Source organism: Oncorhynchus kisutch, linkage group LG4, assembly GCF_002021735.2.
Source record: "Oncorhynchus kisutch isolate 150728-3 linkage group LG4, Okis_V2, whole genome shotgun sequence".
Lineage (NCBI taxonomy): Eukaryota > Metazoa > Chordata > Actinopteri > Salmoniformes > Salmonidae > Oncorhynchus > Oncorhynchus kisutch.
In genome coordinates this window covers 21818045-21844769 of record NC_034177.2, presented here as the reverse complement: position 1 = coordinate 21844769, position 26725 = coordinate 21818045, and the positions used below count along the sequence as shown (strand labels likewise).

General features: G+C 43.1%; 1 protein-coding gene and 1 long non-coding RNA gene across 2 annotated transcripts in view; one reads left to right on the top strand and one right to left on the bottom strand.

Moving 5' to 3' along the window:
• Nucleotides 1–26725, bottom strand: part of LOC109889236 (A disintegrin and metalloproteinase with thrombospondin motifs 20) — a 199781-nt gene that overhangs the window by 30044 nt on the left and 143012 nt on the right. The window contains exons 17-28 of the mRNA XM_020480514.2: nt 24618–24784; nt 24335–24464; nt 22679–22805; nt 22385–22595; nt 21955–22119; nt 21255–21425; nt 19561–19788; nt 18602–18766; nt 17330–17593; nt 16838–16999; nt 16219–16395; nt 2217–2384 (exon numbers count right to left, since the gene is read on the bottom strand). Coding sequence (XP_020336103.1) covers nt 2217–2384; nt 16219–16395; nt 16838–16999; nt 17330–17593; nt 18602–18766; nt 19561–19788; nt 21255–21425; nt 21955–22119; nt 22385–22595; nt 22679–22805; nt 24335–24464; nt 24618–24784 — 2135 coding nt within the window. The remainder of the gene's footprint in view (nt 1–2216; nt 2385–16218; nt 16396–16837; nt 17000–17329; nt 17594–18601; nt 18767–19560; nt 19789–21254; nt 21426–21954; nt 22120–22384; nt 22596–22678; nt 22806–24334; nt 24465–24617; nt 24785–26725) is intronic.
• LOC109889237 (uncharacterized) lies at nt 4372–11020 on the top strand. The gene is made up of 3 exons (XR_002255246.2): nt 4372–4717; nt 5707–5778; nt 6452–11020. It is a non-coding gene; the product is annotated as an uncharacterized LOC109889237 (long non-coding RNA).

Here is a 26725-nt window from a genome sequence, read left to right as displayed (position 1 = left end):
CTACAATGAATGCAGCCTCCGGATAAATCGTTTCCAGTTTGCAGAGAGTTGAATAAAGTTAGTTCAGAGCCATCGATGTGTCTGCTTGGGGGGGGGGGATATATACGGCTGTGATTATAATCGAAGAGAATTCTCTTGGTAGATAATGCGGTCTACATTTGATTGTGAGGAATTCTAAATCAGGTGAACAGAAGGATTTGAGTTCCTGTATGTTTCTTTCATCACACCATGTCACGTTGGCCATAAGGCATACGCCCCCGCCCCTCTTCTTACCAGAAAGATGTTTGTTTCTGTCGGCGCGATGCGTGGAGAAACCCGTTGGCTGCACCGCTTCGGATAGCGTCTCTCCGGTGAGCCACGTTTCCGTGAAGCAAAGAACGTTACAGTCTCTGATGTCCCTCTGGAATGCTACCCATGCTCGGATTTCATCAACCTTGTTGTCAAGAGACTGGACATTGGCAAGAAGAATGCTAGGGAGTGGTGCACGGTGTGCCCGTCTCCGGAGTCTGACCAGAAGACGCCTCGTTTCCCTCTCTTTCGGAGTCGTTTTTTTTGGGTCGCTGCATAGGATCCACTCCGTTGTACTGTTTGTAAGGCAGAACACAGGATCCGCGTCGCGAAAAACATATTCTTGGTCGTACTGATGGTGAGTTGATGCTGATCTTATATTCAGTAGTTCTTCTCGACTGTATGTAATGAAACCTAAGATGACCTGGGGTACTAATGTAAGAAATAACACGTAAAAAAACAAAAAACTGCATAGTTTCCTAGGAACGCGAAGCGAGGCGGCCATCTCTGTCGGCGCCGGAGTAGTACACTAAGCACACTATTTGATGTTTGAGTTGAGTTCTCCAGAAACTGCTGCTCTCTACCCATCTACAGCATGTTGTTTTTGTTCACGAAAATATATTTGTTTGTGTTAGAATTCAATTAGAATTTAAATAGAATTTGAGAAGAGCCTAGTAGTAGAACCTGTGATTTTAATTGTATGGGTTTTAAAGGAGAGAGGAGAGTGCAGCCGACCCACAGACATGTTTTTGCACAGTGGTTGATCACAGAGAGGCAGAACATGCAGCTGTCACAGACCAATCAGTGAGCGAGTATGGCTACATTTAATTTGCTCTGTAAAACCTACCCTTTGTAATGATCCTCTTAGCTACAGTGAATCTATTTAGTTAAGAGATCTCTCAATAATCATTGTCACAATAGCACACTGGCAGTAGTCAGTGACAAATATCAAAGCTGGGCTGGACTTCATTAAATGGGATGGGAGACCAAATGGATAGCTGTAGATAGATCAGCTCTGCAGTAGGAGTTGCTGCCCAGTCTATTGTTTTTTTTCTGATAGTGGATATAACGTTGAAGATCTGACATTATTTAAAGGTACAAATTCAACATATTTTATACAAGGTTTGTCTATGTTGAATATGTGTTACCATGATGATATCATTCTGTGGTTGAAATTTGACTCTCAAAACAAAAACATTGACGACTTTTTGCAAATCCAATGTATTTTTTCATAAAGATTCCACGTTACAAACAGTTACAAATTACATTGAAACATTGATTCAACAAGTTTGTGCCCAGTGGGATCTGTCTGTCTGTAGAAAGTAGGTACCTTCTTGCATTTGTGATTTTTTAGAAGTGTCAGTTGCATGTTAAAACCTTTGTCCAGCATGCTGCATTGGTGCAGGAAAATGCACCCAAAAGGCACTGGGCAACTAGCCACTGCTGTTTTGAAAAGAGTGCAAGAAATATAAAGGAACTAGCATGATAACTAGTCAAGCCCAGGAGAGAGAGCGAATGCACAGCACAAGCTTCATTGAATTCCCATAACATTTCCTCTCACAAGTATACAAGTATGGTGCATTGCATAAACAGTTATGTAAATGTAGCCTGTGGTGTTTAACTCACATCGGAAGGACGTTTGGTACAAGAGTATATAAACTGCTCAGTGATTGGACAGGTGCTCAGTGATTGGACAGGTGCTCAGTGATTGGACAGGTACTCAGTGATTGGACAGGTGCTCAGTGTGTACAGTACTTTATATGGTCTACTATCTGGGGACACTGGGAAGCCCTTGACTGTGTTTGCATTGGCGTCCCAGCGGCTAGAGGTGACTGTTAGCATTACAGAGGGGCGGGTGGTGTGGTCCCTCCAAGGGGCCTGGGGGTATTTGGAGAGTGTGTGGGGACGGGGTGGTGAATGACACATACCTTGCTCCACCTGTTGGCCTTCCAGCTGGGGCATCCCTGGGCTCGGCAGGCCTTCTGTGTCCGGGGACGTGACAGATGACTGCAGTGCTCTTCGTCCATTTGGGTTTGGTTTTGGTAAACACAGGTTATCCCCCTCTGCTTGGTCCCCCGGCCACAGCTCACAGAACACTAGAGAGACAGAAGAGGGGGATAAAACAAAATGGAGACAGTGAGTGCAGAGATTCTAGTGAATGCCTTTTCCAACAACACTTTTTGAAACCATGCTTATACCCGCTGCTTATACCCGCTGCTTATACCCGCTGCTTATACCCGCTGCTTATACCCGCTGCTTATACCCGCTGCTTATACCCGCTGCTTATACCCGCTGCTTATACCCGCTGCTTATACTCGCTGCTTATACTTGCTGCTTATACCCGCTGCTTATACCCGCTGCTTATACCCGCTGCTTATACCCGCTGCTTATACCCGCTGCTTATACCCGCTGCTTATACCCGCTGCTTATACCCGCTGCTTATACCCGCTGCTCAAGTTCTGCGAAAGTACAACATCAGTTTAGAACTTTATATGAATGAAGAGAGACAAAGTAAACCATCCAATGTCCTGTTTTGTGTTGCGCATTGAGAGCCTGCTTGTAATGATTTGATGGTTAATGGTTTCAATGGTCACGGTTAGCCCACTACTTAGCTTACTCCTGAGGAGGTTCCCTCTCTACCACATGAAAGAGTAGTGAGCCAAATTAAATTGTCTAAAAGAGTATAAACACCACAAGAATCAATGAAAATGTACTAGAAAAGACATTATAAAATGTATAAAAGTATCCAACACGGTGCTTTGCTCAATATAGTGTCTTCAGTGTATGAGTTGAGATGAACACACATGATATGTTATTGCATCTCATGGCCAAGTGAACAAGCTATAAACCACTTTTGGATAAACTAATCATGACATGGATCTCTGTAAAGCATCCAGTGAACACCCAGGTTTGAATGCACTCCCCTGTTTAACGTGTAAACCCTGTACATGGCACAAACTAGAGAGAGACACACACACACAAGCCCAGGAGAGAGAGAACTCACAAAGCTAAAAGACCTGGATGCATACATATGGCTAGACAATCATATGGTTTCAATAAGCTGTACAATGCTTCAGGAAAGCTACAGAGAAAACAAGAACACAACAAATAAAAAGCAGAGAGATCCTGATGAGTCTTCAGAAAGCCCTATGCCTGAGATGAAGGTCGGTCAATGGACAAAAATATTCTAGACTCTTACGTCTTTATGAGTACAAACAGCAGTTAGAGAACCAGCTATTTCTGCTGTACTCTCAGTGAGCGAGTGAGCCCCATTACACAAAGCCACTCTAAAATGGGGTATTGGAATAAAGTACAACAAGACGTGGAGAACTCTTGTTTTGTCTTAGCATATTTTCCAGCCCAGATAATAAACATAATATTGTATTGTCCCTTAATTATGATCTCAGAATGTTGCATAACATCAAAATGGTAAACTTGTGGTGGCCATAGATAGTACACTCTATTGGACTTACTGTGCTGTGATGGAATTATTTAAGGAAGATTTATTTTAGACATACTGTATTGAATTCTAACAAAAGCTGGTCCCTTTTTAGGTTTGGACAACAGGAGCTGGGGGCATAGGATGTGAAGAATGACTTCTTTTTCCACTAATGGAGGAGAAGCATTCAAGCACTCAGAGAGACACGTTTGTGCAACACTTGGTGAGTTCACTCTGCCAGAGTACCCATTTGAACCATTTAAACGAGAGGCACCTCCTGCTATCTTCTCTTCTTTACTGTGGTGAGGGCAGTGCTTGAGTTGGCACTGTACACAGATACAGTATATTATACACATTGTAATTACAAAGGCATTTTAAACACAGGGCTCAGCCCAGCTGACTAGGAGACATCAAAGCTGCCCTGCGTTGACTGACTGATCCTAAACATGGCAGTTTCTTATACCCGCTGCACGCTCACTCAAAAATGATAACACTGCTCCCTCCCCTTCAGACAGGAACGGAGACAGGCAGACATGTACAGTAGGGGCGATAGAGGGGGTGTTAGCCCCTCCTTACTGCTGTCATTGAAGAAGAAAAAATAGGAAAATAAAAAAGAGCAGGAGGAAGAAAGGAAACCACAGCCATACAGGCAGTGCTACGGGCAGTGCTACGGGCAGTGCTACAGGCAGTGCTACTCAGCTGAACTGTATCTGCTGCCTGTTTAACAGTGGGGAGAAGACATTATTAGGCGGCGTGCTCCTCCCTCTCCACAGCCAGGCAGCCTTATCTGTCAGCCATTAGTTAATCAAGGCTGGTAACGTAGAAGTAGAGCAGAAAACCGGCACAGCGCGTGGGGCCAAAGAACAACCTCTGAGAGCTGAGCTGAGCAGTGCAGGAGGAGGGCAAAGACCTGGGAACCGACCAACCCCTCCACTCTAAACTCTACTACCAGGCTAGGCTGCTGCCTCACTCTACTCAACACTGGATCAGGTAAGTCAACTCCTCTTACTACGCTTCAACTGCTCAATTGGCTTTCCCATGAATAGCTGCTGGTCTGCTAACTAACATACTGAGGGCAAAAGATAGTGATTTTCATTTGGAGAATTTAGTAAATGAGTAAATAAATGAGTAAATAAATGACTAATGAAGGGTTACAAGGCTGGTAATGCATGTTACTACAGTAAATACTACAGTGTGGGGATCTCTAACAATATAAATCAAGGTCACATTCACAGAAAATGTATATGGGGATTACAAACACTTAGCCACTTAAATGTATCCATTTACTGTACTGTAAGTCACACTGGATAAAAGTATCTTCTAAGTTGCATTACATGTATTATTACTATTAAAACTTTGTTGAAAAATATAAATAATATACAAGCCGCATGAAAAATGACTTTCTCTCGAGACAGATGTGCTCTCCCAAGTTGTAACAGCAATTCATTTCACATGATTAGGTGGGTTAATTCTAGTATCAGCCAGTGAATTTCATCGAGAAATAATATGGATTACTTTAGAAGACGGAATGAAATCGTTGCCTGAAAGCCACCCCAGTAACACGGTTTTGTTTAACAAAGTTTTTCAATCAGAACGGGAGATGTATTACAGTACACAGACAGAGATAAGCCATGTTTGGCCGGTTACTGCATTGTGCTAACAGCTAAGCAGCTTGTGCCTTTTCTTCTTCTTTCCACTGCATTCCTGCTTTGCTAGTGTTTCAGGGTTCTGGAACAGTTCACTTCATTTATTGCCAAAGCAAATCCAGCTAATTCATGTTTATTCGCTGTGCTATTAAGACCATACTATAAAACAGCTTGTTACACTTGTAGGTATATAGACATGGAGCTGGCTTTTTTTATTTCAATGATCGCAAAGATTGATACTTAAATGGACTTTAGTAGACTATCCTGAAATGTGAGATGCATCAAGAATATTGACAGGTTATGTCTTTTTTCTATTTCCACGCTATTCATAAGAGCGTGTCTTTGTCTAGGCATGGCAGGCTGCAATTGTATGATGACATCCGCCCATTCCATCACAGAGGACAGGTAAGCTAATGGACACATGGAAGCGTTTAAGCAAAGAGAGACCCCGCTATTTGGTAACTTTTGAGACCATGGAATTACCTGTAGTTCAGCCAATGCGACTACGCCACAGAATATGCAACTTGAACAGAAAAAACACAGAAATCCCTATAGAACAACTCACTTTCAATTGATAGTTCACTTGGAATGTTTGTCAGATGTTTTCAATCCTTAAAAGGCACTGTCTAATTTCTTTAGTACCGACGTTTCTGGAGCAAGAACAAACTCACGATTGTGTGAAGGTTGTCCAGAATATTACACTCTGTACTAGCAAACTGATACTCAAATACTATGTATAGAAATTGTCAACAGCTTCAAAAAAAGATGATCGAAGTCATATTGAAGATAATCTAGGTTTATGATCCTCCTAACAACTCAATATGTTCTCATTTTCCAAGGACCAAGTGATATTAGTGAACAAGATACACTGATAGATTGTATTACAGCTTATTCCTCTGATGTTGTTCCACTGATATTATTTCAGTTCATTACACTGATTATTACACTGATGTTATTACACCTTTATCAGTGTCAATGAGGGGGAAAACATGTAAGAAGATGTTTGCAGAGCTCAGAGAGTGAGGGAGGCTAAGACATATGGCCAGAGAGCTATCACAGGATACTTTTTCTGTTCAAGGTCCTGTTTTGCAAGGAAGTTTCAAAGACAGAAGTCAAAACAACACATGCTGTCGACGTGGGAAAAGCTGGTAAGAGCAGAACACCGTGGGGCGGAGGAATGTCAGAGTCATAGATCGTTCATCCTCAAGGCCAAAATAGCCACACACAGGCCTGATCATCTCCATGCATGGGAAGAAACATTAAGCAACACCTCATACTAGCACTAATACAGTCCAGTCTAACCCTGGACAACATGGTCCAAATCTGGCATCCAGACATCAGTGGCCAAAGAGATATCATTAGACAATTACTACACGAGTAAGTAGGCTGTATTAACTGAAATGAATTGGTATTAACTCGCAAATAGGATTTCCTCACAAAAGAGTTGGCACAAACCAATGTCATAAGTATATTTAGATACCGAAGGTAAAAAATAGGGACATTTCTTATTGGCGTCACCATGGAGTTTATTGTAAGGGTAATGACGATTGAAAAGGATATTGCAAAGTCTAAATAAATATTGGTCTGTGTTAACAAAGTTGACAAAATGTTCACTACAAGAGCTTAAGGCTGCTTGTGATGGAAAATGAAAGCAGTCAACTAAACTCAACTGTGTAGTTGGTGCCAAACTGTGCCTCTGCCATGGCTAGAAACTCAAATAAACTATCCTAAAAGGGCATATTAAGTTTCCCCAACACTATTATCTTTTTAAGTCAACACCATTCAGAAAAGATGAACTGAGCAAACCATAAGTCAACTTTTGGGAATGACAAAAACAACCAGTTTTTCTACCTGTCCAAACATTCAGCTGGAACCAATATCCATTTCCATGTCCCACTCCAGAAAAACTCCATTGGTGCTTCATTGAGTACAATGCTGTTGTCTCATAAAGCTATGCCAGACCAGGAAAGTGAACCTGATTTCGGACAGCAGAACTAAAAAGACGGAACAATGCATGAGATTCTAAAGTGACCTTTGGCCCAGGATTTCCAAGGGCTTCCAAGAGTCCCTATTCCTGGCAAATTCCATCTTCTTCTTACTCAACACCACTTCACTGTTAAGCTGTCAAGACCCAAACTCTAGTGTCATTTATCCTAGTGACGAGTTCACAACCAAAGCCAAAGACATAGTGTTCTTTTAAAATAAATAAATAAAATCAAATGTTATTTGCCACATGCTTCGTAAACAACAAGTGTAGACTAACAGTGAAATGCTTACCTATGGGCCCTTCCCATCAACGCAGAGAAAAATGATAGAAAAAAATGATAACACAAGGAATAAATACACAACGAGTAACGATAACTTGGCTATATATATGGGGTACAGCTAATGTTTGTCTTACAGCATTGTTCATCCTGGGTTCCCATAACAGAATTGCATCATAAGACACCAACGACCTTGACCTTGGCCTTATGTTCCAACCAAAAAGCTACAGTACAGATATCAAAGAGACACAAGAAAATGTTGCCCAAAATATTGTATGATGGGACGATCACATTGTTCTTAGATTGTTTGTAATTTAGAGGTGGTTGATCGTCAACACCTGCCCGTGTGTGTCTCATTAACACATTCCTCCAATTTGAACCCTCTGTTTACACCTCTGTCTTTTTATGGGGCCGCTATGGGGGTGAAATGGTGTTAAGCCTTGAGAATAACTGTGTCCTTAACAGTAGAAGGAAAACAAGTTAGGTAATAGCATTGACTACAAAGTCAAAGGCAACTATAATACCTTGGCTTCTAGCACATCAGATATAATATTTGCCCACCAATGACTGCTTCACGTAGCCACACTGTATATTTTCAGATCCTAGACGGGTGTCAAACATACAGCCCATGGGCCGGTTCCCTGGGTGGTTTGAGTATATACTATATTTTTGAATAGGACTATATCATTATTCTGTCATTATTCTGAGTGGCGCGGCGGTTTAAGGCCCTGCATTGCAGTGCTAGAGGCGTCACTACAGACCCAGGTTCGATCCGTGATCCGGAGTCCCTTAGGGCGTTGCACAATTGGCCCAGTGTCGTCCGGGTTACGGGAGGGTTTGGCCGGGGTAGGCCGTCATTGTAAATAAGAATTAGTTCTTAACTGACTTGCCTGGTTAAATATATATATCGTTTTTTAAATTTGATACTTTAAAATGACTAAAAGCAAATCCAAACTGTGTAGAAATGATACAGTTTCTTGACTGTGTCCAGCTCGCTAATAATCACCCAAATGAAAACAAGACAGTCAGGGAGCATAGAAAATTCAAAAATCAATGGATAGATTACAATTAATTTGTTTTGATGGCGGGGAAATATAACCAATATCCAGTGCGGCCCTCCAGACCTCATTGACAAAATGAGTTTGTGCTTGGAATTTACTCTGGCGGATCTGACGCTGGAGGATGATATAAGAGGACTGAACATTGCGTGATGTAAACGGCGGTGTCCTTTAATCACAAAAGGATGGGAGGGAGACGTTGGGGCTGAATATGTAGCATCGATGAGTACTGTAGGCTCAGACATTGACTTGCTGGAATGTCTTCACCATCTGTGAACCAGCGGCCATAAAGCTCTGAGAGACAGATGCACAAGTAGAAACAGACCTGCCAGCCAGGTAGCTAATGTGGAACGTGCAGTACAGGACCCACATCAGTAAAGGTAGAGCCTGGAAGTCTTCATATAAAGAGTAATACACTGTCTACTGCACTGCTAACTGACGCCACACAAGAAAGCAGCGGTGTAGGGTGTCTTGGTAAGATGTGAGGTAAAAAGTAATAAGCTCTACTTTCTAGGGAGATATCGTATTTTGAGTGGGTTACCACGTTCTTCTAGGGCAACCTCAAACACTTTTCCCACTGAACCAAGTATGGGGAGAATTTTTAGAAATAGAAATATTTAGAAATATGAAGAGTTTGTACAGTCCGACTACCAAGGTACATCAACATGACAGCCACCAACAGGCCCCAACATGAATAATCTCCAGTAGAGACGAGGTGAGAGGAACATGCATTGAAGTCCCATTTCAGAGAGGATTCACCCCATAAGCTTTAGAGACCTTTCTCTCAGATGTGTTGCAATGCCAGTTGAGGACCTGTTCCCGATCATTGGACGAGCCAGGGAAAGCCTAGTTTAAACGCTTCCAGATCTCTACTTATTTTATCCCCCTGCATCCATCCCCAACTAGTCTCTCAATCTTTTCCCCACTCTCTCTCCACTTGCTCTGCTCTGTATCCAGTTTCTTTGTGGTCGCGAGTCAACTCCTGCCATTTTATGTCATCACCCTCCGTCACTGAGACTGCATTAGTGGCTATGTCTAAACGAGGCTTTAATGTACAGGACTAGGCCACATATATATCAAACTTTGAAGTTTGACATCAACCGTGCTTGATCGCAGATGTCTATATAGGCAGGAGGGTTCACTGGTTTAGATGAAAGACTCTCCATCGCTGACACTTAATATTTATGTTCCATATGTACTATAGAAATATCTTGTATAGTTCTCTCTCAGCCAAACGTTAAGAAATGTGTGTGTTTTGTTGGGCAATCTGGGATAAAAACAAATCAATCTTTGTATACAAGCCGTGTCTTTTCTCTGTCATTTGTTTCTATTGAGGCATGGCAGCATTATTTCATTGCTCTCTAAATTGCAAGAAATAAATATTGGACACATCAATGTTGATGGAGAGCATACTAATATTACAGTTGTTTTTTAATCAAATCCTGGGACAAAAACAAATGACTTTGATTTAAAACAGACAGGAAATGTAATAATGAAAAAAATGAGACTTATTTTGATATATGTTTTGTCTGTCCTCCATGTTTTCCAACTGTTTGGCCTTTCGATACAGACTTTGTTGCTGCTGTCAAAGCTATACTTCTGTCCAAAGATGTTGATGCCTCAGATAACATCTCGAAGCAGAATTTGGTTTGGTGCCTCCAAAGCCTTAACCCTCCGAACATGCCCAATCCTACAAGTATACTGACCAATACAACTCATCAATTGCATAATTTGGTTTGGCTTAATGAATAAATCACCACTAACAGGGACCAAATGTAACATTAGCATCCTGCTCTGGTTTCCAACCTATGACAAGAACCATGCTTGAAGAACTGAGACTGAGGGAACCTCCAAGTCTCCAAGTCCTAGCTAGTCCAGTTGATCAGTGCTACACCGGCATATGGGCTGGATCAGAAAACACAAGCTCAATGATGTTACTACCATCTGACCCCAGGGTGACAGGTTTAGGGAATTTGCCTCAGGCCAAAGTCAAAAATGTTTATGTTGTTGTCATTTTAACAAATGTCTTTCGTTCAGGGTCACGTCAACAAAGATCGCTCTCATTGGGACTCCTCCACTAACTGCAGGAAATTTATAAGCAACAAATAAGCATAAATTACTAAAATGTTGGAGTGTTCAATTCATCACATTATTGTTGGTTAGTTCTGCTTCACCCCAAAAAGTGTTGCAGCTGTTTTTAAAGCAATCAACATTACTTAATGATGTTACCATTGTTGCCATATCTATTTTGTGTGGAACTACTACTGCTCCCAAACTGTGTTTGAATAACAAAATCTGTGCAATAAATTTCAATTATTTTCTGTCTTTGGTGAGTTATTCTCTTTGGAATCAGTTAATGCTTACATTGCTTGATTGTTCTATTGGACAAACCCTGACTGAAGAATGCCACAAGATACCCTAATCATCTCACCAGGTAAGTCCATGACCAGGTAAGTCCAAGATTCAACCCATATAACTGCTACTTGAGAAAGCAAATCACTTTATGAAACATGCCAACATACAGTACAATGCATTAGGAAAGTATTCAGACCCCTTGACATTTTGTTACATTACAGCCTTATTCTAAAATCGATTTAAAAAAAATCTTCATCAATCTACACACAATACCCCATAATGACAAAGGGAAAACAGGTTTTTAGACATTTTAGCAAATTTATTAAAGAAACAGAAATACCTTATTTACATTAGTATTCACTGACTAGGTATCCCCCTTTCCTTTCCTTTCCTTTCCTTTCCTTTCCTTTCCTTTCCTTTCCTTTCCTTTCCTTTCCTTTCCTTTCCTTTCCTTTCCTTTCCTTTCCTTTCCTTTCCTTTCCTTTCCTTTCCTTTCCTATTCAGAGCCTTTGCTATGAGACTCGAAATTGAGCTCAGGTGCATTTGTTTACATTGATCATCTTTGAGATGTTTCTACAACTTGATTGGAGTCCACCTGTGTTAAATTCAATTCATTGGACATGATTTGGGAAAAGCACACACCTGTCTATATAAAGGTCCCACAGCAAAAACCAAGCCATGAAGTTAAAGGAATTGTCAGTAGAGCTCCGAGACAGGATTGTTTTGAGGCACAGATCTGGGGAAGAGTACCAAAACATTTCTGCATCATTGAAGGTCCCCAAGAACACAGTGGCTTCCATCATTCTTAAATGGAATACGCTTGGAACCACCAAGACTTTTCCTAGAGCTGGTCACCCGGCCAAACTGAGCAACCAGGGGAGAAGGGCCTTGGTCAGGGAGGTGGCCAAGAAAACGATGGTCACTCTGACAGAGTTCCTCTGTGGAGATGGGAGAACCTTCCAGAAGGACAACCATCTCTGCAGCACTCCACCAATCAGGCCTTTATGGTAGAGTGGCCAGATGGAAGCCACTCCTTAGTAAAAGTCACATGACAGCCTGCTTGTAGTTTGCCAAAAGTCACCTAAAGGACTCTCAGACCATGAGAAACAAGATTGTCTGGTCTGATGAAACCAAGATTGAACTCTTTGGCCAAGCGTAATTTATGTTGGAAACCTGGCACCATCCCTACAGTGAAGCCGGGGATGTTTTTCAGCGGCAGGGACTGGGAGACTAGTCAGGATCGAGGGAAAGATGAATGGAGCAAAGTAAAGAGAGATCCTTGATGAAAACCTGCTCCAGAGCACTCAAGACCTCAGACTGGGGCGAAGGTTCACCTTCCAACAGGACAACAACCCTAAGCACACAGCCAAACGCAGGAGTGGCTTCAGGACAAGTCTCTGAATGTCCTTGAGTGGCCCAGCCAGAGCTTGACCAGACTTGAACCTGATCGAACATCTCTGGAGAGACCTGAAAATAGCTGTGCAGCGACGCTCCCCATCCAACCTGACAGAGCTTGAGAGGATCTGCAGAGAAGAATGGGAGAAACTCCCCAAATACAGGTGTGCCAAGCTTGTTGCTTCAACAAAGTACTGAGTAAAGGGTCTGAAGACTTATTTAAATGTTATATTTCAGTTTTTTATTTTTGGTATTGGCTCTGCTTATTTTACTTGTCCTGTTGAAATGATCGCCTCTATTTGAAAACATGATATAATACAACAGAAAAGAGGCAAAAATGAATTGATCAACGGTATTGCATGAACATCATTTTTTTATTTTATTTTATTTGGGACCCCTTAAAATATAACAAACTTGCCAACATTGATTAATTTCCAATTATTCTTGTAATAAAACACAATACTCTGTTGGTTTACAGCCAAAGGCATTACGGAGATAGCCCTATTACTACAATTGTAAACAGATATATGTGCCAGCCTGTGCCAAAATTGGAGTATGTTTTCTCTTGAGTGTTTGCAAAATGAAATGATAAAAAAAACATCCTAACAATATGAAGAAAGCCTGCAGTCTGTTTTACATTCTATTTTGTGTGGTTTTAATTTATGCTGTTTATGCTATTTTATAAAGCACACTTTTATGCTATTCTAAAAAACTCAGATAGCTGGCTTTAGATTAGCTGGATAGAGACATGAGGAGGAACTGCAAAGGTATATATTTTTCTGTATCCACAAATATTTTAGGTATCATATATTGTGTAACAAATGCTATAGGGATATAATTAAACCGAAACAGTTATCTTGAAGTTTGTGTCTGAAGTTTGTTTGACCTGTGTACAACTTTTGGGCGACGGTTCAGCATTTAGGATGTGGGCCTTTATATCTCAATAACTTTTGCTCAGTGTAGTATATATTTTAGACAGTATTTGGTATAAACCCCCCAAAATACAGAGCACATATGATGCTATTTCCTGTACTGTGATGAGCATAAAAGTAAATGCTTAACAATATGACTTTGAAGTTATGGGGCAAATGTCATTGCCAAAGAATACAACACTTTCCAAGTATTACAGCATGATGCCACATTGAAAAACAACACACATTTCACAACCTTTGTTTCTTTAATATTTTTTTACAGTGGGAAAAGATATTTCAACATGTTTATGTATTTTTGAATGTGAACTAAATAAATAGAAAAAGATTAACAAACATTTGAACAAAAAAACTAAGCAATGCACTGAGCACCTTGGGTAAAAAAAAGTTGGAGACACGAAGAGCGACTGGGCTGGCGAGGCTAAGGAGGAGTCTTGGATGAAGTGAATGTCTTGGGACAGACAGAGACAAAGGAATGTGGAGGAGGAAGAAGACAAGAGAGAGAGAGAGAGCCCAGAGTGGACCTCACAGGAGAGCTTACGGTCAACACAAACCAAGAGCCATTTTGGTAACACTTCACCTGAACTATGTGTCAGGAAGACTGCACCTTGATGTCTCACATGTCATGACACTTTGGGAAACCATGTTTCACGTACTAGTGTTTTTCATGCTGTCGAAGGGTATAATATAATATATATGTTGACTGGCTGGCTATCCATCAAGCAAGTAGTTAGTAATGAAATGTTTTGGAATGTATGGAGCAGTTATGGGATGGCAGGTCAGGTTGATGACAGCATTACGAAGGTTATGACAGATAGTTCAACCCAAGGGTTACATGTATCGAAATGGAAACAAATACAACATTAAAGCTGCAACAATGAATCAACTATTGTAAACAAATAAATAGCTTTTATATGAAAAAATCCTTCAGAAATGTAGAAACTCGCCCAAGAAAAAAGTGAAACAGCAACAAATGACTACAGTATCATAAAAGAGAGGTATTTGTGTGCTTCAGATTAGCGGATGCCAATTCAGTTGGTTTTATCTTCTGAGCAGACTTTCAGATGAAAAGCACATTGGAAGTAAATCTACTGTGAAATGGTAGAGCTTTAAAAACTGGATTGCATAGTTTGACATTTGTACACCATATTACACGGATTTATCTTGATATACGGCATGTAACATAAGCTTTACAAATACATCAGGTATGACCTGTGAATAATAATACAACTTTATAGTGCCTCTTGTACTTAGCAGATTAGCAGATTGACTGTTATGTTCATCTGTTAAGAGCACCTACAGCCAATTTATCAGAGGCAAAGACAAAAGGGCTCTAATTCGCTGACTTCTGAAAAAATGGCAGACTGGTGTTTCTATAGAAACCCCACTGTAAACATCATTTTGATGTAAACGTCTCCTGTACTATAGTGCAGTTTTACAGTAGAGACAAAGGGCCCACCATACAAGACAAATATTGAAATCACTTGTGCCACTATGACCAACTAACACACTAACGACAAGACAGAAAAATGATAACACATGTACTGGTGAGGGTGAGAGTATATTGTGAGGTTGAGTGTTTTGCTGAACAGTGATCCCTGTACAGTGTTCAGTTCTGTGATACCAGAAGTATAGAAGGCCTGGCCTTTGTAGCTTCTACTGTACATGACATTCTGCGCCCGATATTTTCCTTGCATAGGCATTATAGCTTTTTTCCAACAGTAACTGTATGTGTCTAAGCATTTCAAATTGAACCCTAAAATACAGTGTTATATCTAGACTATCTATAGTATTCTATAGTTACTGTTTTTTTTAATTATTTTGTACTTATAATTCATTGTCAGTTATTTAAAACTTTAGAAGCAGACCTTGTTACATGAGGGGACTGTGAAAAGATCTAGAATATATAATTCTACGAGGGATGGCACCATTTGAAAACTGCATTTAACGTTTCATTTATGAGTCTTAAAAAATATATTTTCATAATTTTAAAAATAGTAAAACTGTCGTTTTGAAAGTACGTTGCTCTGTACAAACTGTCATTATTCATGAGACGCAAGAAATCCAACCAAAAGCACCAGGAAAATATTAAATATCATAGTCAGTTATGAAACCTAGCCACTAAAAAGATCATACTAAACCTAGCCACTAAAAAGATCATACTAAACCTAGCCACTAAAAAGATCATACTAAACCTAGCCACTAAAAAGATCATACCAAACCTAGCCACTAAAAATCATACTGTACAAAGATACAAAGATACATACACAAAATACAGTAACAGTAATTTGTTGCTGTTTGATAAAGGTAACTCTTATACACAAATTTACACTTGTGTACTTTCGGTTACAGGGTGAGACAGAAATCAGAAAAAACGTTTACTTCACGCTTCACATATGAAATAAATATATTTAGAGTTACTCACTCGCCTCTACAAATATATGGCATTGTTGGACAACATTGTCCTTCTAATTTATAGTTTTCATTTGGAGCCTAAGTTCCAAATGGGAACCATGTGTTTCTGACAATTCCCAATGTGGAGCAGCATTCTGTGTGTGCTCTTTTCCCCTTGTTTCTAATCAGCACCATGCCACTCCATGGCCCAGTGTGGGTGGGCTGTGGCTATCCTAACCTAGCGCTGACACTAGTGCTCCATTGATGCTCCTACAGATAGGCTAAAACAGTTAGCTAGCCGCTAGCCTCTAGCTGCTAGTGGATGGGCCAGAAGTACACTCCCTGTAATTTAAGCACACCCCCATGTCTACTCACGGCTCATGGTGACACGCCCCAGTGAAGGAGGAAGTTAAGGAGGAGAAGTTATGGGAAGAGGAAGTACTATCGTACCGGCTTCCATGGTCGGCGGTGCCAGGATGTGCTGCCCGGGCACAGGTGCAGGCTGCACTGCTCCATGTCAGGAGGCTTATCCAGGACATCACAGTTGTGGTCGTTGAGTCTCTGTCCGTTGGGCCGCTGGCACACCACCTGGCGCGTCCTCCTTCCTCCGCCACACGTCTGGGTGCACTGAGAGTGGAAAAGAGAAGAGGGTGTCAACTTAGTATTTAGCAAGACGTTTGAGAACTACAGTATCTCAATAGTTCTTCTTTCAGTGCGGGAGTAGATGAACAAGAGGTGCAGAGGAAAGGAAGCCACTTTAGACTATTGACACATGCCCAGGAGTCTGAAATGGGTATCTGTAGTTTAGTAGTGGACCATATTGTTGTAGCTTTAACAGAGGCAGATCTGTTTAAGGATGTACATAGTCCCTGTAGTGCCTGTGTACTCACCTCTCGGAGAGGCTATTACAGACACGCCTGGTGCCCAAATTGATGACGTATGTCGCACAGCGAGAGTCGAGTGGAGACGAACGGATTCGGTTCAGGCAGTCGTCTCAACTCGTCTCTCAGATGCGCGACATACGTCATCAATTTGAGCACCAGGCGTGTCTGTATAGCCTCTCCCTCACCTCTCCCCAGATGCCGTAGTTCCACAGAGGGCAGGGTCCTGAGTCGCAGCTCTTGGACTCTGCAGGTTTGACCCTCTGGTCACAGTGGCTGGTGCTGCGACCCTCCGCATCCTGACACACTACCACCCTCCTCTGGAAGCCCCCTGCACACGTACTGGAGCACTACGGAGGGGCACAGAGTGTGTTACAGAGGGAAACACACACACAACTCTGTACACAGCCTGTACACTACCTTACCAGCTGCAATCTAGTCATATCCTTACTATCTGTCTGAGTGAATACAGTGAGAGATCACTTTGTGAGGAACAGCAGATATGCAGTCAGACAATTAGGTGAGGGAGAGAGCAGTGCATGGAGATGGTATCATAGTCCCAGAAGTTTGTCTTGACCACGTGGAACATCATGACCCCCCCGAACCCCCGGCCATATTGCCTACAACTAGGGGTCACTCAGGTGAGTGTACAATCTCTGGTCTCATGGTTCTGTACATACTCCTCCCCAGGGTCCCGTCCTCCACTGGTTGTCTGCCGAGGGGACGTTCCAACTGCCATGGCCCGGGTGGCTGGCGGGGTTGTGGGGGCTGTAGGGCTGGTCATTGGGCCTCTGTTGGTACTCGGAGGGGCAGGGGATGGCCGTACACTCGTGCTCTGTGCTGGGCCTCTCGTCCTGGTCGCAGAATGACTCATCCACCTGGTGGTGGTAGTTACTGCATTCCACCTGCCTGGTGGCCCGGCCCACACCACACGTCACTGAACACTGGGGAAAGAATAGACACAAGGTCATATCACTGAACACTGGGGAAACAATAGACACAAGGTCATATCACTGAACACTGGGGAAACATTAGACACAATGCCATATCACTGAACACTGGGGAAACAATAGACACAAGGTCATATCACTGAACACTGGGGAAACATTAGACACAATGCCATATCACTGAACACTGGGGAAACATTAGACACAATGCCATATCACTGAACACTGGGGAAACAATAGACACAAGGTCATCTCACTGAACACTGGGGAAACAATAGACACAAGGTCATATCACTGAACACTGGGGAAACAATAGACACAAGGTCATATCACTGAACACTGGGGAAACAATAGCCACACGGTCATATCACTGAACACTGGGGAAACAATAGACAAAAGGTCATATCACTGAACACTGGGGAAACAATAGACACAAGGCCGTATCACTGAACACTGGGGAAACATTAGACACAAGGTCATATCACTGAACACTGGGGAAACAATAGACACAAGGTCATATCACTGAACACTGGGGAAACAATAGACACAAGGTCATATCACTGAACACTGGGGAAACAATAGACACAAGGTCATATCACTGAACACTGGGGAAACAATAGACACAAGGTCAGATCACGGAACACTGGGGAAACAATAGACACAAGGTCAGATCACTGAATACTGGGGAAACAATAGACACAAGGTCAGATCACTGAACACTGGGGAAACAATAGACACAAGGTCATATCACTGAACACTGGGGAAACAATAGACACAAGGTCATATCACTGAACACTGGGGAAACAATAGACACAAGGTCATATCACTGAACACTGGGGAAACAATAGACAAAAGGTCATATCACTGAACACTGGGCAGAGAGCATAGCAAAAAAACTTTAATAAGTCATGCATTATTTTAGTAGTAAAGGCATAATAGCTACTCATACATATTTATACTTATAAAAGTAATGGGGTTTAAAAAATGACAACAACTGTAACATACAGGAGACCACTCCCGGGAGCTCCACTGGCCACACGAGCTGAAGCAGGCTGAGGATTCTGGGGGCCGGGGCAGATGGGCACAGTAGGACTCGTCTGCCACTCCACCCTGGGCGTCCCGACAGCTGACATAGCGGGCACGCTTCCCTTTCCCACAGGAGACAGAGCACTGAGACAGACACACAGAGGAACCCACAAACATTCAAGATTAGAGTTACAATGACAATGTGTCACACTTACACACTTTACATGAACTCTTACTGGCTGATGTGTTTCATTGAAGATGTGTGCATAACAAGTCTATTTTCAATGAACTGATAAAGGTTACATTTTAAGCCACCAGCTCAGACACTCTGTGACAAATGCATTAAAATGAATCATTTGTACTCTCTGTCTCTATATGTTCTAACCAGACTCCTCCATGAGGTTTTCACCTGGTGATATTCTCTAGCTGCACCCGGGCAAACTCAACAGGAGGACAGAGTAAACTTTACCAAGGGGTGAATACCTACTGAGATCTAAAGACACCATCTGAAATACACATGTAAATATCACAATCATATCAATTACACCAAATTGCCCATGACTTTACACGAGAGGATGGCAGTATCGCTCCTGAGTGGAATGTATGTGTGTTTTTTCAGAGGGACCACACTTGCGCTAGCCTCCTCTTTGACATGCGAGCTCACAGCCTCTCTGACAGACATACAGACAAACTGAGATTCATGTTTGAAACCAAAGCCTCATGTTTAGACAGATATCTGTTTTTTCATTTGCACTGGGCAACAATGCAAAACACCAGGGTGAGGGAGTGTGTTTGTGTGAGGCTGAGCAGTGCTGCATTCTACAGACCAGTGAATCAGATATGTACAGTCAGAGGGGTAGTAATGGCGAGGCAGAGAGAGCTACTGTACGTGAGTGTTCATAAGCCTATTAGTGCGTGTGCGCGGTTGCAGTGCTCACTGTGGTCCAGGAGCCATATCTCCACTGTGTGAGGAGTTGACCAGAGGTGTCAGGGCGGACGGTGCTGTGTTGAGGAGAGGCCCAGGGACACGGTGCCATCTCACAGTCCTGGCTGTCCCTGGGTCTGGATGCTGCGTTACACTTCCTGTCATCTACCGTGTCTCCATACAACCCTGACACACACCTCACAGCCCGCATCTGGTAACCATGGCCACACGTCACTGCACACTGCAACAACACACACAGGAGAGACACACACAGGGTCAGATGATGGCCTGAGGCTCCAAAAGGGCGGCAGGTAGCCTAGTGGGGCGGCAGGTAGCCTAGTGGGGCGGCAGGTAGCCTAGTGGTTCAGAGCATTGGGCCTGTAACTGAAAGGTTGCTGGTACAAATCCTGAGCCGAGTAGGTGAAACATCTGTTGATGTGCCCTTGAGCAAGGCACTTAAACCCTAATTTCTCCTTTACATCGTTCTGGATAAGAACATCTGCTAAATGAATGTATGTGTCTTTATTATGGATCCCCACGGCAGCAGCTACTCATTCTGGGGTCCGGAAAAATTAAGGCAGTTATAAAAAATATAATGAATTCACAACAGATTTTACAACACATCAAGTGGTGTGCCCTCAGGCCCCAACTCTACTACCACATATCTACATGTGTACGTGTGTGTATAGTGCGTATGTTATCATGTGTTTGTATGCATGTGTCTGTGCCTATGTTTGTGTTGCTTCACAGTCCCCGCTGTTCAATAAGGTGTATGTGTATCCGTTTTTTAAATCTAATTTTACTGCTTGCATGAGTTACTTGATGTGTAATAGAGCCCATGTAGTCATGGCTCTATTTACTACTGTGTGCCTCCCATAGTCTGTTCTGTACTGTGAAGAGACCTCTTGTGGCATGTCTTGTGGGGTATACATGTGTGCCAGTCGTTCAAACAGACAGCTCGGTGCATTCAACATGTCAATGCCTCAATCTCTCCTCCAAGTCAATCTCTCCTCCATTTTGAGCCAGGAGAGATTGACGTGCATATTATTAATATTAGCTCTCTGTGTACATTTAAGGGCCAGCCGTGCTGCCCTGTTCTGAGCCAATTGTAATGTACACACATTTGGTGGAGGAAGTGCTGCAGGATTTGGGCAGTAGATTGTGATTACACAGGAATGAACAGCCATACTGTATACCAGCTCTGTCAATGGAACTATCATGTTGAGTCAATGAATGGTCAAAGACATTCATTCATCCATTCATTCCTGCCATACTGGCTTGTGCACACCAGACAAGGTGCGTGTATATACGCTGAGGAAGTATTGGACTAGCAGACTTACAGGGTCTGTGTGTGTACGGCTCTGTCTAAGGCAGTGGGGGGACCTGATAGTGTGGTGAGTTGTGGAGTGGTGTGCTCTGACTTGAGATGTCATTTCCTCCCCTAGCGCTCTCACTCTGCCCTCATATCCTGTCGGAGTAAATCTGACCCCACACACAGATACACACCACAGATACACACTGGGAAGGAAGGGGATGTATGTGCAGAGCACACATGCAGCCAGACACATAAATAACACACACTACAATGTTACACACTTAAACATTCATTCCTGCACATTCATTCCTATTCAATCACAAAGATTCAACCACAGGAGAACCTGAATCTGTCAGACACAGGCACGTGCAGATCCATCCATCTGGACTCACCGGCCCCCAGACTCCGACCTGCCAGGAGGCACAATCTGGCAGCTCACAGCTCCCCACGGCTAGAGGCTTGGTGTTGGGGTCACAGAAGTGTTCACTCAGATTCTCCTCTCCTACCCCCACACTACAGGATACCTGCCTGTGCCTCATCCCCTTCCCACACGTCACCAAGCACTGGGAGGGGACAGAAGGAGAGATAGGGTCAGGGTGAGGGAGGAAGACTAATAAAGTATATGTGTTATGAAGGGTGTGTGTGGGGGGAGGAACATTGTGTGATTGTGTGTGTAAAATGTTATCCTCAAAGTGTGTGTGCATGTTAGAGCAAATGTGATGCGTTTACATCAATACACATATACATTATAAAGTGTGTATATATTTATGTGTGTTTATAGAAGCGTTTATTGATGTGAATGTAACAGTGTGTGAATTTGTGTCATGTGTGTGCATGTGTGTGTTTGCACTGTGTGTGTGTGTGTGTGTCCTGTTGTGTATATGTGTGTGCTTTATTATGTGTTTACATCAATACGCATATACTCTATAAAGTGTGTATATTTATGTGTGTTTATAGAAGTGTTTATTGATGTGAATGTAACAGTGTGAATTAGTGTCATGTGTGTGCATGCGTGTGTTTGCACTGTGTGTGTGTAGTTGAGTGTGTGTACTGTGTGTGTGCGTGTTTGTGTGTGTGAAGTGTGACCCGTACCTCACTCCAGTCGTTGGCTGACCAGTCAGGGCAGGCCTGGTCGTTGCAGCTCTCCGCGACCATCCTCTGGTAGTCACTGCACTCCCTGTCCACCAGTCTCCTCCCCAGATTGTTCATACAGTAAGAGTCCCTGGTGCGGACCCCACGACCACACGTCTTAGAACACTGAATGATGCACACAACACTCAGCATTAGATTCACCATTCAACATGTACTGCACAAAAGCCTAACAAAAACACTGCACCAAACATGTACAAAATACTCGCTACTACTTGTAATCTAAATCACATGTCCACTTATAATAACACCTGTCATGCATGAGAAGACTAAATAAAAAAATGGGCTGCTTTTCAAGACAATGTGCAATAGCATCACATCATGAAAACTGGTATTGTAATGATGTGTGTCTTTGACTATAGTTTCTACTGACCTGGGACCAGGCGCTGTACTGCCAGCTCTTGAGCAGACAGTCCCCGTGGCAGGCCTCCCTGGCCTGGGGTTTAGGTAGGTCAGAACAGGCCCTCCCCTCCACCCTCTCACTCTGCCTCTTCAGCAAGCTGTACCTCATACACTGCACGTCCATGGTCCGGTAACCAGGGCCACACTTAGCAGAACACTCACTCCTCCCTGCTACATTCCACCTGCAAACAGGCTAAATGGGTTAGTGTCTGTTTAACATATATATAGTGACAGTGTGTGTGTGTTAAGTTGTGTGTGTATCTACCTGAGTTCACAGTCAGTGTTACATGGCTCAGTGGCAGCGTTGGGACGGGGTAGAGGCTCACAGCGCTGGTCAGAAACCCCCAGGTGGTCACTCTTCCTCACACATACTGCCCTGCGCCGTCGTTCACCTACACGGACACACAAACACACACACAAACACACACGCACACATGCAAGATTTGAATGTTTGAATTAGATCCGATCTGGCTAGGTTCGACTGCCAAAGTTCACATTTCCCCCTCCTTTAAATTGTTTAATTAACTCTCTGCGATTGGGTCCCAGTCCAAATGGGATTAGGGGTTCTGGGATGTAACTGCTTCAAATGGATCCTGCTAATGATGCTGAGTGCTGCGAGACACAGGAAGTCTCAGCCCCTGGTCCTAGGAGAAACTTCCGGGAGAGATTTCGTGTGCTCAGAACAGGGGAGAACAACTGCCCCCTCTCATTGGCAGGTTGACTTTTAGTCTGAGTCTTGTCCTGGTGGCAGAACTGATCGATTTGCCCTTAGATACTCCAGCTGCAAAGTCAAAATTGGCTATAATGTAAAACTCCATGAACCAGAAAATAGCTTTTTGGTCTTAATTTAAGGTTAGGGTTAGGTTTCAAATCAAATTGTATTACTTTGTGGCTGTGCCAGCTAGTGACCACACTACAGAGCTGCCTCCAGAACAAGATTCATGAAGAGAAACGCTAACCTGCCTCTCATAGAAGCCGTATAAGTTCAAAGCCGACCGTGGTACTGCAGGTATTGTTTGCAGAAAACAGGATCCCCATTATAATGAATGAAAAAATGGCAATCTTTGCGGTCAGTCTTCGTGTAAATCCCCTCCCCCCCATTTGGAGTCGGTTAAGGTGGCGTCTCATAAGACATAACTTGTGCAGTTTGAACTACTCCAGGAAGTAACGTTGCAGGCTAGCTCAGTGCTGCCCCCTCTCATTGAGAGGCAGTGTTCCTACGCACTCCTGACACTGTTCCTAGGCCGTCATTGAAAATAAGAATTTGTTCTTTAACTGACTTGCCTAGTTATGGTAAAATGTAAATGGTGTCATGTGATTGATGGCTTTGTCCATTCTAATAAACATTAATTGGCTCAGTAAGGTTAGAGGGCAGGCTCAGGGCTAAGGGGAGGAAGGTGTACTGGGATGTGATCAACCAGGTCAGAGCAGAGGGGCTTACAGGAGAGGAGGTAGGTTGATTTATAGGAGAGGTGGGTTGGTACTCAGTACTCATGCTGTGTGGGGGTCAAAATAGCATTGGGGGCTGAAGCCTGAAACCTATGGGTAACAGGGTCCTTACCCTGACACTTGGGTAACTGGGTGGATGACCATGACCTGACACATGGGTAACTGGGTGGATGACTATGACTTTACCCTGATACATGGGTAACTGGGTGGATGACCATGACCTTACCCTGACACATGGGTAACTGGGTGGATGACTATGACTTTACCCTCCTGACACATGGGTAACTGGGTGGACGACTATGACTTTACCCTGATACATGGGTAACTGGGTGGACGACTATGACTTTACCCTGACACATGGGTAACTGGGTGGATGACTATGACTTTACCCTCCTGACACATGGGTAACTGGGTGGAAGACTATGACTTTACTCTGATACATGGGTAACTGGGTGGACGACTATGACCTTACCCTGACACATGCGGCTACAATCCAGCCAGGAGCCTGAGGGGTCCCACACAAACTGTTCCCTGTGCTCCTCGATGGGGATGTTGAAGGAGTAGCGCACATCTGGGTTGTACAGGTTCCCCACACACAGGACCTAGGGCAACAATGATATGGGAAATACTTGTAACAATATAGAAGGAGAGTTGGGGGAAGGGTGGAGAGGGGACAGAGAACGCTAGAGAGAGAGAAAGGCAGAAACAAACAGAAGAGCGAGAGAGAGACAAAGAGACAGAGACATCAGCCTTGCCTGTAGGATGAGTTCCTCCTCGATGCGTTCAGTGCAGTTGATGCGCTCCTCAATGGTGTCTGAGCCGCTGTACTCAATGACAGTTCCCTTGAAGGGGATTTCCCTTTTGAACATGGCCACCACAAAGTTCCCATTCAGGAGAAAGTTAGAATGGCTGTCAGATAAAGCTGAAAGGAAACAAACGAAAAGTGGAAAAATAAATAATAAAAAGAAAATATTGCCTCAAGACATTGGATAAAAACGGCTTTCTTTGCTAAATACTTTTTGAGTTTTTTGGGTTTCAGGTTTGGAAAATCATTTGAGGGGGAAAGTAGCTTTGTCATTCCAAGCTGTATGTAAACATTCAATGACTTCAAACCAAAAATGTTCTGCAATGCCATTGTTGCAAGGGGGTATGTTGAAACATTGGTGGCACCAAATTGCAGTCATTTGGAGTTAGACTGCGTGACTCTCTTTACGAATGCTAACAAAGTAGCTCCACTGTCTTGAAATACAAACCAGTGCATAAAAACACACAAACGACAAGCTCACACATGCTGAACAAACCCTTGTTTATACACTACCAAGCAAACACCAACTACCCCTTCAACACACACACACACACACACACACACACACACACACACACACACACACACACACACACACACACACACACACACACACACACACACACACACACACACACACACACACACACACACACACACACACACACACACACACACACACACACAGACAGACACACAGACAAGAAGTATGGTTCTGTGAAATATGTAGTAATTACAATGTGAGAGAGCCCATGTTGAAACAATGTGTGTGATTAGGTCTCTAGGCACAACTTTGTTTACACTCAAGTCTGCACACTACCAGCTGAGGACCCCAGCTAGTCCTCGTTAACCCCTGACTGCCTGTGTGTATGGTGTGTGATGGCCAATGACAAAAACACCTCTTCTGGCAGTCATCACCTGCACCCTCCAGCAGTGAGAAAAATGCATTGGCTAACACACACACACACACACACACACAAACACAGCCATTGCCCATCTCACCCAGCCCCTATCCACTTTCATCTGGCCTGGCTACACATGGCTCTAATTAACACCTTTTCTACACACATTCAGTTTCGTCTCATTCTGACACACTGTTTGCTTTCCCAGCTATCCCTTATCCTCTGGCCCATTTGGCTCCGGGCCCCGCCATGCTTCCTCCACATACAGTTGAAGTGGGAAGTTTACATACACCTTTGCCAAATACATAAAAACTCAGTTTTCACAATTCCTGACATTTAATCCCAGTAAGAATGTAAAAATGTCAGAATAATAGAATAAAATGATTTATTTCATTACATTCCCAGTGGGTCAGAAGTTTACATACACTCAATTAGTATTTGGTAGCATTGCCTTTAAATTGCTCAACTTGGGTCAAATATTTTGGGTAGCCTTCCACAAGCTTCCCACAATAAGTTGGGTGAATTTTGTCCCATTCCTCCTGACAGAGCTGGTGTAACTGAGTCAGGTTTGTAGGCCTCCTTGCTCGCACACGCTTTTTCAGTTCTGCCCACAAATTTTCTATAGGATTTGAGGTCAAGGCTTTGTAATGGCCACTCCAATACCTTGACTTTGTTGTCCTTAAGCCATTGTGCCAGAACTTTGGAAATATGCTTGGGGTCATTGTCCATTTGGAAGACCCATTTGCGACCAAGTTTTAACTTCTTTAAAGACTGATGTCTTGATATGTTGCTTCAATATATCTACATCATTTTCCTCCCTCTTGATGCCATCTATTTTGAGAAGTGCACCAGTCCCTCCTGCAGCAAATGACCCCGACAACATGATGCTGCCACCCCCATGCTTCACGGTTGGGATAGTGTTCTTTCGGCTTGCAAGCCTCCCCCTTTTTCCTCCAAACATAACGATGGTCATTATGGCCAAACAGTTCTATTTTTGTTCCATCATACCAGAGTACAGATGAATGTGGTACCTTCAGGCGTTTGGAAATTGCTCCCAAGGATGAACCAGACTTGTGGAGGTCGACAATTTTTTGTCTGAAGTCTTGGCTGATTTCTTTTGATTTTCCCATGGCGTCAAGCAAAGAGGCACTGAATT